Source organism: Lepidothrix coronata, unplaced genomic scaffold (genome assembly GCF_001604755.1).
Source record: "Lepidothrix coronata isolate B3197 unplaced genomic scaffold, Lepidothrix_coronata-1.0 Scaffold64, whole genome shotgun sequence".
Classification (NCBI taxonomy): Eukaryota; Metazoa; Chordata; class Aves; order Passeriformes; family Pipridae; genus Lepidothrix; species Lepidothrix coronata.
In genome coordinates, this window is record NW_016690244.1 from 1,110,962 (window position 1) to 1,126,406 (window position 15,445).

A 15,445-nucleotide genomic window follows, 5' to 3' on the forward strand; every position below is an offset into this window, starting at 1 on the left:
CTCACATCATCTGTCATAAGTGTTGCTATTGATCTTCCAATTTCATGGTACTGTGGAGCTTTTCCTACTGGTCCCAGCAATAAAAACAAAAACCTGTGGAGAAAGCAATGGAGCTGAATATGGCTGACTCATCTGCAGGTACTCAGAAGACGTCTTTCAAACTAATGTTTAAGCAAAATTTAGTAGTGAAGTAAAAATATCATTTTTACCATTTCAGATCTTAAAAGACTGCTGCAACACTGAAAAAACTTGCCTCAAAGTCATTATAGGAAGGAATTCATATCTGAACCAAAATTACTTCAAAAATCTTCTTAAGTAAGCCTAACGCATATGTTAACAGTCTCTATTTCCAACCCCAGTAATAGTTATTGCAATTATTTTTTTATTAAAAAACAGAAGAAACAAAAAACTCCACCAAAACCTTGAACACAAGTAGCATCTTGTGAATTCAAAAGGATACAAACCAAGGAGTAAAACCTCAGTCATTTGTTTCACAACCTTCTTCCTATAATCCATGAAAATGAAGTTCCTAAGCACAACACACTTGAAAGAAAGTAACATCATCTTTTATCTCACAGTACAAAAAGCTCAATTCTATGTCTCCTTTGCAAATTTACTACCCTTATTGAAACTGATAGTGCATCTTCAGGATCCAAGCATGCTATTCCAAATCAGCAAGTCTACACCATTCTAAAAACTTAGGACAGAATAATTTTAGCTCCATTAATACAATAATCTGTATGCAGAAATTTTGGAATTTCCCAATAAGCATAAGCACTAATGTCAAGTATCCTCTGAAAATTCTCACATATATTTTTGCCTTTCAAAAGAGTAAGCTGAAAATTACAAAGATAAACAAACACTGAAAAAAGACCAAAAAACATCAATGTACAAATGTATGCCAAACACCACATAACAGCCCGATACATCAATGTGCACAGAAAATCAAGTGTCCTCCATGATGACTGATGAAATGATCTGCTACCTTCATCATGGATGGGACCAGCATTTTGATATTCTGAACATCTTTAGTAAACATACCCACAGTACACTTTGTGAGACCCATGATTCTGGGGGAGGAGGGGTGGGTGCATCAGGCTGGGTGGCATATTGCAGACTGAAAACCACTTCAATGTATTAGTTGCAGATTGGTTACTCTAGTGTTAATCATGTAGATTTGAGCACATAATAATTAAAAAAGGTCTTTCTACCACCTAGGTTATTCATATACAGAGTATTTGTATAGAAAAAAACAGAGATTCAGGTCAGCCAGTCTTTCAGACTTAGTGGGCTCTTCCCCACTGACAAGCTGTGTCACACCAAAGGGAATTATAACAATCTTCATGCCCATCTTTAAAATGGCAACACAAGCTTGGAAGACTCACTGCTTTTACTCCAAGTCATCTATCAGTTTCAACTCCTGCACTTGCTTAAAACAGCATCATAACATATTTTATGCATTCAGAGAATTTTATGGCAGATCTCATTCATTCAAATTTTACAGCAAATGACTGGCATAATGTTAAACAAAACTCTACACTTCTTGAGCTTAATACAGTATACATAAAAACTTTCAGCTACTTGAGATCTTAAATATTGCATAAGTAAAGCCAGACTTTGCAGGCATTTATTTACCGTGTAGGAACTGGAACCTCTGTGAGACCCGAGAGAAGCACAGCAGGGGAGAGCCTCACAAAAGCAATAATGGGTCTTTCTAAAAAATCTACTTCTCCCACTAACACATTTGATGCTTCTGCTCCTGAAGGAATTTTCCTCATGAAGTTCATATCAACCTATTCATACAAAGATGAAACAAGTGTTTATTCCCTTACATTTTTTAGCAGAAATTTTGTAACATAATTACATTTATCAGTATTTACTAGACATTTATGCTACAAAGAAAAATTAAAAAGCAAATTAAGTATCCCACAGTACAGAAAAGACAAACACATTTAGAGAATGTCAGCCATCCAGCCAAATAATAATAAACTATTTTCTATAAGTTAGAATTACTAACACCTAGAAGACTCCAAACTGCATAATTACCTTTCTAATACTATAATGACAAACATTTTATGATAGGACATAAATTAACAAAATCTATGCACAATTAACTAAAGAGAGTTCATGTAATTACACATGGTTTCTAGAATGCAGTGAGTTATTTCGCAGCTGTGTATTTCAAATGTGTCATAATTTTGAAAAATAATCTGTATGTTTATCTCTTCATCCATAAAGAATATGACAGCTGAAAATCTTCACATCCGTTTCTGTACATAATTACAGAAGTGCATTAGAAAGCGGTGCAGGACATGAACTCTGTGTTCACATACACACACACAAGCACCAGGCACATCGTTAGCCAGGGAACTTACAGATGGCCTCTTGAGTCCCACACCAAGTGTGCCACAACTACAGTGCCAGGAGGCTGACTCCTGTCCAACAGGAGACAAGGCAGGTGTACACAAGGACAGGCCAAGCAAAAATACAAAAACTGTGACAGAGGAGCAGGAATATATGGTACCTACCATGATTAGATCAGAACTACACTGTAAGTTAGCCTTCCTTACACATAATTATTGAACTTGGCAAACCAATTCTCTTACTGTGTTTTGCAGTACAGATGACACTACAGACTAAGTTTTATAGTAAAAGCCATAATGGAACTTGCCCAGGAAATTTAAATTATGAAAGAAAAACAACAGACTTACAGTAGATTTTTTACAAGGTTTCCTTCAGAAAGTGATAGTATATGTTCCTAATGATTAAGAGGTACAGTAACTTTTGTACAGGAAACTCATAATACATATACAGCAAATCCTCTTTAAAAGCTCTCTTCAGAAAAAAAAAAATAAAACACAAACCGAAAAACAAACAAGAAGTCGTTGAAGGAAATCTACAAAATTCTTTTCACATGAGACTCAACAGCACATCTGAAAATACCTCCATCTGCATGAGAAAGTACAGCAGCTGCACTCTTACGTTACCAAAATACTGAGAAAATCTAACAGTATGTTCCATCCCACTGGGAAGAATTTCAAAACATGTGACACATTTAGCCTAGACCATATTCTGACACTTGTATGTACAAGTTATCTCTAAGTACCTATGTCTTTTGTACACTGGTACATGTCTTAGTTGTAACTAAAGGGGAAGTTACAACCAGCACATTTTTTGTTTCACAATTAATTTGTGCTAAACACTAAGGTATTTAATGTTTACTTACCTTACTAAAATCAACAGTGCTGTTTTCTCTGCTTCCTCCTGTCCCAGTACCTTTAACATCTCCACTTTTCCCAGTGTCTAAGTTTCCAGGTGCTGACTGTGGAGATGCTAGTAGCCCTAAATTAAAACAAAGAAGGTAAGTTCAAAATGGCGCATGAAGTGAACGGAGTGTGCAACACTACCAAAACTCAATGTGGCAGCTTGCTCAAAGCAAATGTGCATGTTATTCAGTACAAGTGCCCTACATTAGTATCATAAATGCAACACTAACAAGTCACTGTGTTGCCAAATAATGACACAATTTAAAAAATTAAGTATTGCCCAAATGATGGCCATTTGCAAAACAGTCACCAGAAAACATCGCAGCTATTTCAATCGCAGAAAAAATAACTGCTGACATTTTAGTCATAACTGATATAGTAGTTAGTATATAGCACCTTCACCATACTAAGAAGTCTTCGGACACCAAATGCAAACACCTCTGCTATCTAGTCTGCTGTGTGGCAGCTACTGCAATTGTAAAGCATCAGCAGGCCTCAGGCTACAAATACAAGGAATGATATCCTAACTAAGTTGTACAAGTAAATTGTGTACTGCATGACGGATAGACAGTTTGCAAACCATGATTTCCATCAACAACCAAAGTTCCTACTATTCATCTGACCAGATGTTACTATATGGAATATACACTTTAGCTGAAGAAGCATGCACAATGAGGTTATTCAAGTTCAACATACAGCTTCCCTCTAACACCTGCACCAAAACAAAACCATCTTATGTAGCTTGCTACACTGCCAGCAGCACTGAATTGCAGGTTCAGTAAAGGATGCAAAAGTCAGTGTAACCCAAGTGTTCATACACACTGAATTCCATGTTGCGTCATATACCCAATTAACATTTAAAAGCTGGTCTAGGCACGCATAGTCAAGCCCAAATCCCACCTTTTGGATTACAGAGCTTTTATTTGTTCAGTTTAACATGCACTAGAAGTGCAACTGGCCTTCTTGCTTGTCCACACCTCTCAGCTGTGGTGATAGAACATGTTTTCGCATGCTTTCAAAACCACATCTACACAAAGACTGAAGTCTGAACATCTATTACAAAGAGAAAGTTTGTATTTAAATCAAGTGTCACACTAGTCAAGATAAAAAATTAAGTCATCAGTGGCTACATTTGGGCTATTGTTCTATCATAATTACTGTTACGTAACTATTGGCATACCTCCATGTTTATAATTTAGCAACTTCGATATTTTTTAGCATTCAAATGACAACTGAATTCATTCTATTTCACCCCCATATTTGTTTCCAAAAAAACTCTCTCAAAGAGTCATCAACAGAAAATATGCAGGTCCAAGCCTTTACCATTAATTTTCATTCTTACAGTTCATAGGGATATAAGTGGTATGGGTAGTTTTTCCTGAAGCAAAAATCAAATTAAGTTAATAGGCTGTCATTTCCTTCATAAATCCTAACATGCACAAGTAATGAGCTAATGCTATAAATACTATGTTCAGTTAGCTAGACAACAAAAAATCCCCCCAAGAAAACATATTCTACTTTTCTGCTCCAAGATTTAAGCATTATTCACAAGAATCACAGCATCAACCACCTGTGAAATCAGCTGATCAAAGTATTTAACTGCTTAAGAGTTGATGTGTTTGTAGAACTAGAAATAAATATTAAACGGTTGTTACAGAAGAGCAGCATAATATAAAAGTTTATATGTATAAACTTTTTCTACTTTGTCCCCTCTTCCAGTAGCAATACAGGAAACTCAAAATGTTTGTAATTGATGAAAGATGAGTCATAATGCATCATTCAGCACTTTTCAGAAATGCACTGAGAGCAAGAGCAAGCAAAGACTAGAACAAAAAGGGGAGAGAATCAAGAAGGACAGAGAATAAGGATTCTACATATTAGCATAAACACTTATTATTTCAGTACCAAAGCGATACTGATTCTTCTAAAAGGTTTGCCTTCAAAATTTCTCCAACCACTCATAGTTCAAGCTTACAAGTTTCAGCACTGACATTTGTCTGATCTTAAACCATGTGTGAATAGTTTTCCTTTCTGTTGGCCTTGCAGTTGGACAGACTGCTGCTCTCACAAGACAAAACTGCTTATACGTTTTCAGACCTGGGCAAGCATTTCCATATGACACTGCATTTCATTATGCGTATCAATCCATCTGATGTTTGCAGGGAAACTCTGAATAAAAAGTTATCTTCTCTAATACTGAAACACTTCAAATCTCACACTAATAAAAGAACTTATTTCCCTCTCTTCTCCGGTTCAGTAGATGCAAACTCAGAGGCTACTGCAAAAAGGACAACTACCTAGTAGTACTTTTCAGACTATGAGACAGAGAAATTTATCATTACCAAGCTACCAAGGGGATCATTAAAAACACACAGTACTCTTCTTGATGTTGTTAGTTAGGCAGATGTACCACCTGTCTCCTCCAAAAGACAACAGTGGATTGAGTGTTGAGTAATTTGGATTATAACCTCTTAGGATCACTCAAGTCAAAGTATTTATAACTATACCTTCACTAAAGATCATGTGCATTTTCTAGCAATTGTCTCACATCTCTGCTTCATATAAGATGAGGAAGATATGAGTTCAACACCTAAGCATGACTATTTCAATGTAATTATATAGGCAAAGATTATACAATAAAAAACTTTTAAATATGAAGTCATACCATATTTATATTTGAGGAAATAAGAAGCAATTTTTAAAACTAAATTCCAATGCAGTCTTAATGTGAAAAAAATGTTCAAATTACTACTAGAAAGCAAGTATGAAAACCTTTCTGAATTACTATTTTCAGTAAGTAATTATTTTAAGAGCAAAGCTGTTTTAAATGTTATTTTGCTCAGTTCTAAAGTACACTTATCAGTGAACCAAAAGACCTCTTTGCTGCTTTGCTATTGCTCAGACATCAAGAAAGCTCAAAGAAAGTTGGTGAATTAACAGTGTTCATTTTTAGCTGTGACACAGTTCTCTTCCTAGCCTTACCAATGGAATTCATTATTCAATAGTTCTTCAAATGATAGCAAAAAAAAATTAAGAGAACCCTTTGTCTGGTTGACTTACTACGAACTGATGACTGGCTGATGAAAATTAAGTGGTAGACAGAAGTTGTGTCCCTCTTCCCTCCTTTTACAGTAACTCACATTAAGCTCAGTAACCTTCCAGCTATTAATAGTAAGGACTAAAAAATAAACTCTGAAGAACACAAGGCCAAGGACAGATGAATGGTAAACAGAAGAATGTCACCTATTAGAAAATTAACACAGTTCCTAATGCTCACAGGAGGCAAAACCAACTCAATCACACAGATGTGGAAAACGTATTCAGATTGCAATATTATGAATTACTAGAGAGGTAATACAGAGCATACTCTATAGGAGAATAGAGCAGGAAGATTTTTTTTTTTTTAATTAACACCAGGAAGATTACTTCCTCCTCAGGGTTTCCTTCTGATTCTGCTTCTCAAGAAAAAGATAAGTCCAGTTGCAGCTCTGAAGTCATAGTCTGAGAATGTCTTCAAAGGCATCTCTAAAGAAAAGGTGTCTTTCTGCGGTCAGATGATTACTTGAATTAAAAAAAGGGGGAAAACCCCAGAAAACAAAAATGTCTTCAATCATCGCTGGTGTTTAACATTCTCTGAAAAGACTTTTACTTATGATTAACTAGAAAACCATCCCTTTCAGATTCTTCCTTTATGAGAAACATCAGAACAAAAGCAATTTGAATGCAATTTGGAAATTCTGGTGGAAAGCTTTATTAGTGATGATAATAATAGTATAAAGTACTTTATTTTCATTTGTTTGTCTTCTCTTGTGTTCTAAAGACCTCGGGTCTGGCATGCTGTCATTCCTGTCAGACAAATGAGAACTGGAAAACCAATTACAGCTGTTACTTTACTTCTGGTTTCTAATTACCTTTGCAAGATGACCCATGAGAGAATAAACTTCATGTGAATGATCTTAATTTCACATTAAGTCAGAGAAAGAGGTTTTTGTTTGCTTTTCTGAATTTAAGTAATGACGAGGCCCCTATACTTCATCTGAAGATAACAGCTTATGACACAGTTTGCTCTTTCCTTTTCAGTGACTTGGCTGCCGAATGTGAAAAGGCAGACAACCACAGCCTTTTCTCTATCAGCATTGTTTTGCTGCTATATGTAACAATGTGCTCTTATTTATTAAACAAGTGAGGAAATAGCCAAGAAAAGCCTCACCAATGGAAGACCTGTTTGAAATCAGCCCCTCTCCCACCCCACCACACACAGGTCTAAAGCAGACAAACCTATACACTAAGTTTTGGCAAGACAGATTTCTGAGAAGGGAAGGAAAAAAAAGGCAGGAGGAGGCTGAAGGCTGAAAAGAAAGATGATCCCTGCCTTAAAAACGTGATCTACCTAGAAGTATCATGAAGTCTATACCTAGGTAATAATTCTGCAAAAGTAAAGCAAGTATAAGACTATGTCTGCAGAATGCATGAGTAATGAAACTTTTACTAAAAACAATTCAAGAAAAGTTGGAATGTTTTGACAGTTTCTTTCAACTAATCTATACATCTATATACCTTTTTACATATAAAGAACAAAGTCTTGCAAGACAAAAAAATAAAAAATTGCTGAGCTCCAATCTACAATTACAAACTCTTAACTACCTTCTCCAATTTTGCATATCAAACACAACAAAACACTGATTGAGTGTCTGATGCTGATGCAATCCACTAATGGAGAGTTATCTGGAAACAGTTGTAGGTGAACTGTACCCAAAAATTTCACCATAAAGTCCTATTGGTTTTAACAGCCATGGTTTTTAAAAGCAAAAAAACAAAAATAAAACTGCTTGACGACTTCATTATACAACTAACTATGAACACTACTGATAATGGCATCCTTCCTCATTCTTTTCATATCATCTTTAATACTTCACCATGTCTTCAGCTGTACCTATCTCAGGATAACAAACACTGTTTTAAAATATTAACCACTGATAAAACCAAAGCAAAACCTGATATGGACTGTAGGTGAGTGAAAGGAAAAGGCCACCATTTTTGACATTTTGCTTATATATTACATTTTAAAGCCATATTACTTTTTAATTATACAAATGAATGTTAATTAAAGAATTTTTTGCTTGCTTTAGTTAAAAGCTAAAAAGTTAAAAATGCCAAACAAGAAAACAATCACAACTCAGAAGAAATAAACATGCAGGCAGAGGTAATAGTTATCATATTCCTTTGTGCCCAAGTTATGTGCCAAAAACATCGCAATGCAAGTGATCCAGATGCAGAGAGCATCACACATGGACAGCTTAAATTTCAGTAGTTGCCTGGTGTTTTGCCAATATTTTCCTCTGTCTTCTTTTCCTGGCTTTCCTGCAATTCTAAGTCCTCCTCGGGTGGATGAATTACTACTGAGGGAATGTCATCACTGGCAGGTGACACCAGCAATTCCTTGCCCTGAAGTGGACTTGGCTGGGCACTTGTGGTTGGCAGGAGACTGCACGTAGGACTGGAGGGTGGTGTGTTTTGAGGGGTAGTTACAGGTGTTGTACACCTCGAGGCTGCCGGGGTTCCAGCTCTTGAAGAAGGAAGAAGGTAATTGAGAAGAACTGACAAACGGCTTTCTCTTCTCAGGGAAATATTTGAGGCAGAGAGACCTGTTCGCAAAGAGTGGCGGGAGGCTGAGAGGCCTTCCCCTGAGATAAAACAAATGGAACACCATGAGGCTTACAAAAGGGATATATTAAATTAAAAAAAAATAAAACAAAAAACCAAACCCACACAGAAACAAATATGCATTAACAATTTACATAGCAAATTGCAAGCTTTACAGGCCAAAGTGTCGTACTCATGCAAGTAAGACAAGAGATAAGAGTAAATCTGATTTCAGACATTACAGAAGTCAGAAATTACTGAGAAGTACTAGTTAGAATGCCAAAGATCTGTGGGAGAAGATATTACCTTATTTTTTATCTCTTGAAACTGACTCTTAATCTTTTCTAGAATAATTTCTTATTCCAAACTGCACAGCAGATACTGTTAATGCCATCCAAAAAGTACATTGAAAAATCATTAGCAACCAAAACATTAAAATACTTCAGTTAACTCCATTCACTATATACAAATAAAATTTTTATTTAAAAAGTGAACATGATCAAACATATCCAACTGTGTTAAATGCAACTGTCTTCCAATATAAGCCTTGTTTTACCAAGAATTTTCCCAGGTAGCTGTAGCCTCAACACATATTTTTGAAGAGGGCACAAAAATGAGATACATAGTCCCTTCTCCATTTCCTCTTGCTATGACTTACCAATAGCCCCATATGCCTAAAATCAAACACATTTCTCCAAATCCACTGTTATTTTTCTTGCCCTATCCAGCTTCAGTGTCCCACTAATTTCACACGAAGAGAACATAATCTTGTGATGGTTCCCTCAGAATGGAGTTTGCAATGGATTTCAGTTCTTCCTTAAGCAGGAAAAGAGACTGTTGATACTCATGTAAGCACTTCTATTAGAAGGTTTAGCAATACCATTTCTCCTGTTTACCAAAACCACTTCTCCTGGGATGGTAGTCTCCTCAAAAAGATTACTGATTACTTCTCCTACAATGCCTGAAACCCAAAACATGCTGTTTTCATGTACCATGCCATCAAGCAAGGAAATATCGAAGTAGACACATTTACTCTCACATTTATAGTAGGCACTACTGAGACTAGTACGCTGAACAACCCTAGAATAATTTACAAGAAGGATAAAAAGCATGCCTAGGTAAAGGTTACATATATTCCCCCCCCTCAAACAATGAAAGACTGGATCCTACAGATACAAACCTGATTTAAATTAAGAACAAAAGAATCAAAAATCAACTATTAAAACCACAAAACTGCAGTGCAGTAAAGAAAATAGGACCAGCAGAGCAAACTGGTTGATTTTGCCTGTATTAATCACTACAGTAATAGCTAGATTTCTGTCAGTATACTTGTGATAAATCACGAACATGAGATGTCCTAAACAGACACACCCCTCTAAGGAGCCTAAGAAGTACTATGCACATATGCATTTTCAGTTTACCAGTTTAGAGGATCACTGTAGGATTATAAAGAAAGAAGTAAATCGGTATATGTTGAGAAAAAGTTCACCACATTATACTGGTTTCTTATTTTAGCATATATTCCATATTCTGTTGTCAAAATAGTATTATGAATAAAATGTGCTGGAAAGTAGAAGTGATACACGAAAGGTAACTGGCAAGCAAGAGACCTTAAATACAAAATTCTCAGAATTACAAGTGGAAACACAGGTGTTCAAGGATGGAAAAAACCAAGTCTGTGTGAAATTTTCATATTTGTTGAACAGAACAGGAGACTTGGGAGTTACAGAAGACAATACACTCGTATAAATTTGGTGCATTTTCAGTCTTGAAAAAAAAAATTCTGAAACTATCAGAGAAATATTTAAGCATACACCTTATACTCCCTGCCTAACAAAAAGTATCAGTAAGCTTGGGCATTTGCTGTAGAGTACTCCAGAGTATGTAGCTCCTAATGAGTACTTAAACTAAGTGAAACATATTTTATGCAATGAGGCATCTTTCAAGACAGGAAAAGAAGTTCCCTTCGAGGACAGTTTCATTAAATCCTTAGTTTTCACTAGATTAAGAAAAAATTATGTCTTAGTTAACACAAGGCAAAAGAAAACAAAGAACAGAGACGGAAACAGAGGTCACAGAAATACAAGAATACAAGCTGCTCTGCAGTACTAATTGCTATTTGGAGTTTGGAACTGGATGTATAGAGTAGATTTTCAGGAATTGATTCAAAACAAGATGTGGTGCAGCTTCTAAAAACATTGCTAATACCTTTCTTGGGTTTGGGATTGTTTTTCCCCATTAGATCCTTTTCTACAAAACCAGTTAAAAATAAAGAGTGTCCTAGCTAAATGTACTATCTTCACCATTGGCATGGTGAACTTTTTCTAGCCATAATAACGTAACAACACTGGAATAAAACACATTAATTGTCAGCATCACTGAACTCATTCTATGATCACTATGTCAATCTCTTGTGCAAAGACTGTATAAGCAAGTAGCATCCATTTTATACACACATATAAAGTTATGCCATGATGCTGAAATTCCTCAAACATTGCACATTTTATACAAGCATATACTAAAAAACATTAGGACCAATGTAGGTCTATTTCTATACTTCAAAATAATAATGCATGCTGTGGTATACAGGCAGGAATAGAATGTTTGAGTAAATTAAAAAATATCCAGAAACACCATCCACATTATTGTTAGTTCTTTGCTCATGAAGAGGGAAACACTTATCTGCTATTACCAGCTGAGCTTTCCTTCATCTCCCAGTGAGAACATTATTTACCAGGTTAGTACAAACTGGATGCTACAACTTATCTCACCATTTCGTTCAAGCAAGTGAGGGTCAGAATGTTTCTTGCCTATATCTGCGAAAGACCGAACCAGAGGAATCCGACTGCTGAATTTTTTCTCATTCTGATGATGGTGCCTTTTTAGGAGAGCCTCTCTCACATTCTCTCGTATGGATTCATCCAGCTGGCCAGAGGCAATCATGTTGTCCAAAACCATATCTATATAATACAAGAACAAAAAAAGAAATTATATAGGTAGCTATCAAATCTCTCCTTCACCACATTCCAGCACTGTAGTTGCACCAAGTTAGAAAAAAAATTTAATCTATTCCAATAAAAATGTTTTCTTTAACAAAAAAGTTATCTTCAAGAATCCACAGGAAATTTTCAGATGTCACTAAACAAGCAGATGTGAGAATAAGGAAAGCACAACATGCAGATCCAAGAGACAATATTTATTAGTAGCACCATTTCAACAAATAAATTACTTAATATTTTATAATGTACTGGCATTTACTTCAACTTCCAATGGTGACTCCCATTCAAAAAAGTATCTAATGTAATCAACAACCCTACACTAGAAGTGAGTACACAAAGACAGAAATGATGGAAAACAGACATGACAGTCTTAACCTGGTGTTACTTGAACTATATAAAAGTGAAAGTTACTACAGAATGAGATGAATTCCATAACTCCTCTGTCATCTTTGGATGCCCTAAGATCCTGAGACTCTCTACTAAACTTCATGTGATTCACATGCTTTAGAGGAGGAAGTGTAAAACAATATCTAGTAATATCATGTAGAACTAACTAATCATCTGTCAAACAACATCGAGTTTCAAAAGAGCATCTCAGCAGTATGCTCACACCAGGAAAGAAAGCCTCCATATCAGGGAAAGTATCTACTGTGATTTCTTAGCTGCCCTTTTTTTTAAAATAATAAAAAGTAAAATAAATCCATAAAAAAGGCCCAACCAGCATAAGGCAACAAAAACCTATATGACGACTTTTCAAATATAGATTGCCAATGGTATCTAATGTATTGAGAACTCAACTGCAGTGCTAAACTGAAATGACATAGAACTTTTCACAATGAAAAATGTTACAGCTCAGGATACCTTACTAACAAAACTCTATGCAGCGAAGTGTCTGTCAGTACAGTGCAGCTTCCTTCTGGGATTACTGATAACACACAGCCATTTGTTAGAGGTTGTCAGAAGGAAACCTGCCACCTTCTCCCTCCTCTTTGAGTAAGAAACAATAATACCTACTAGGTATTCCTGGCTCATGGAAACAAGACAATACATTTGTATACCAAAGACTGTTACCCTACATACTTCACAATGGCACCTAAAATTAACTCGAAACAAATTCAAAAAATCTCTTAAGACATCCTAGTTCCAACTAAAATACCCACTATCAAGAGCCGCATTTACATAGAATTAAGCAATAACTATTTTTCTTATGAACTAAGATTATTGTTAAATTCAATTATTAAAAATAATATCATAAACAAAAACATTACATTTACAAACAATGCATTGAATTCTCTTGTTCAGTAAGTCAAGAAAATAGGAAGGGAATGACAATTTCCTGAGTGAATTTTGAAGATTTCAAAACAAGAAAACATTTCAAGCACTGCCGAAGTTTTTAAGGCCAAAACACCTTGTCCACATACATGTTAGTCTGCCCTAATTCTAGTATGATTCCTGCAAATGCAATCCACTGCGTGGTACCTGTAGCAAGAGATACCAGGAAAATTGTGTACAATTAATTCAAAGACATTCAGGCTAAGCAGATATATATAATGTACATAGATATGTACGTGTGTATGTGTATATATTATATATACATGAAACTCTCCAAAGCTGACTGTGTATCCCAAATGACGATGTGATTAGTGAGGACACTCAACATAGTAGGTCAAACAACATGTACGAAATTTATTTCTGCTCACCTCGTATAAAGGTGAAAAAAATACCAGATGTGCAACAACCAACTGCACTAATGGCATCAAGTTAACATCAGCCAAATTATGATTAATAATTATGGTACTAAAGTGCACAAATAACTCCTAAAATGTTCTGGCAGATATTTACAATTCATCTGTAGAAACAAAGACAAAGAACACATTCAGCGATTAGAACATAAAGGCAAATTCTGGGCCTCATCCTAAAATACATATGAAAGGAGCTCCTACTCATCCAGTGTAGTTTTTTGTATGTGAAGTTTGTAGAAACCAAATTCCTTATAAACAGATCAAGAAAACTGCAGTAAGCATGCACATACCTGTTTCTTCAATATAGTATTTCAAGAACATAAAGACACCACCAAAACCACGTCAAATAGATTAAAACTTAGAAATATTTTTAAAAAGTTTTGCTGCAACCTGCTATCTCATCAAGTGTGTTTGCTCTCATGTCCAACATGACCGTCCCATTTAGAATACAGCTTCGCAGTTCAAAGAGACTGTGCAGAGACAGAGTTGCTACATAAGGTTTGCTCCATCGATCACCGCCATCTTCAACATCCTCTTCAAATTTCAGCCACCTGCAAAGCATTCACATACACATACTTATATTTCTTCTGGAAAGAAAATTTGGCAAGTAATCCCATCCTTCCATGTGGCTCTGGCATGACAGGGAACAGGAAATCGCATGAAACCAAATCACACCACCTTTCATTTTCTCAGACAGCCCAACTGATTGATATTTTTATCAGGCCTTTTAACCACACTCAAATGTTTTAGTTTTTGCCCATTTTGTTTCTTTTGGTTTGAACAATACCTGTCTATTCACACATTCTTGTGAAGAGTATTGATTTGCATATCTTGATTTTGTCAGTATTTTAGGACTAGAAAGTTGTCTGAAACACACCATATAGGATGTTCAAGTCTCCTAAGGGTTCTGCGTCAGATATTTAAGAACTGGGCAATACTAATATGTGCAACTATAAATTGATCTTGATTCCAACTCACAGGCATTATGCAAATCAAACTTCTGCAAAAGCTAGCATGCAACAAGGTAGTTGGAAGTACTGAATGCAGAAGAATTTATTACAACGCATATGTAGAGGGAAGCAACTGAACTAGCATAGGCCAAAAACAATCATAGCATCCTGTAATGTTCATGCATGCAATTTGCAAAAAACTAGACAAATACTACCCAAGAAAAACATAATACCTGGTTTTCTTTATGTCTGAGTGAGAAAAAAATGACACCAATATATCGATAATAATATACCAGAGAGATACCACTCTATGGACGAACACCTGTATTAGTAACTCAGTGTAGTCCTACCTTTCACAACTTTCAGTATGATCAGTACTAGGAAACTGAACACACCACCAACCAGTAAGACTGAGGGTCTCTTGAGAAACCATATTGATTCTTTCAAAGTTGGACAAAAAAACCCAGAAGTTTTGTTTTGCTGAGCATGACTTGAGTAGACAACTCCTAGTTAGTGAAGATGCTAACCCAAACCCTGCTTACAATTCTTTGAAATAAAATCACTATAATATTGTTGGAAGGAAAGGTTTAAAAGTAGAAGAATGGTTAGAAGGATGGTAGATTCACTCAAGTGACCTTGCAGCTGGGAATGCCGAGGTCTGGAAAATAACAGTGTGGGAAACCCCATATACAATGCCTCCTGTTGTTTATCCTCTGTCTGTTTTGAGAAGTAGCATCTCTGTGTAGAGATAACAGAGGTCTTTACAGAGAGTTGGAAGCACTCCTACGGACATGCTTGAGCTCTCTATCTTGGGAGAAAGATCAAAGCTCAGAGATTATAAAAAA

General features: G+C 35.8%; 1 protein-coding gene across 9 annotated transcripts in view; it reads right to left on the reverse strand.

The window, feature by feature from the left end:
- SLC4A7 (solute carrier family 4 member 7) overlaps positions 1-15,445 on the reverse strand; it is a 93,677-nt gene that overhangs the window by 29,259 nt on the left and 48,973 nt on the right. For 8 of the 9 annotated variants that reach the window (XR_001875320.1, XR_001875319.1, XR_001875318.1 and 5 more), the window contains exons 5-9: positions 14,041-14,201; positions 11,681-11,869; positions 3,227-3,342; positions 1,636-1,793; positions 6-93 (exon numbers count right to left, since the gene is read on the reverse strand). Coding sequence is in view for 5 of the 9 variants with exons in the window: in XM_017817982.1 (XP_017673471.1) it covers positions 6-93; positions 1,636-1,793; positions 3,227-3,342; positions 11,681-11,869; positions 14,041-14,201 (712 nt within the window). In the remaining 4 variants the exon portion in view is untranslated. The remainder of the gene's footprint in view (positions 1-5; positions 94-1,635; positions 1,794-3,226; positions 3,343-11,680; positions 11,870-14,040; positions 14,202-15,445) is intronic. The other variant, XM_017817984.1, reaches the window with a different exon arrangement.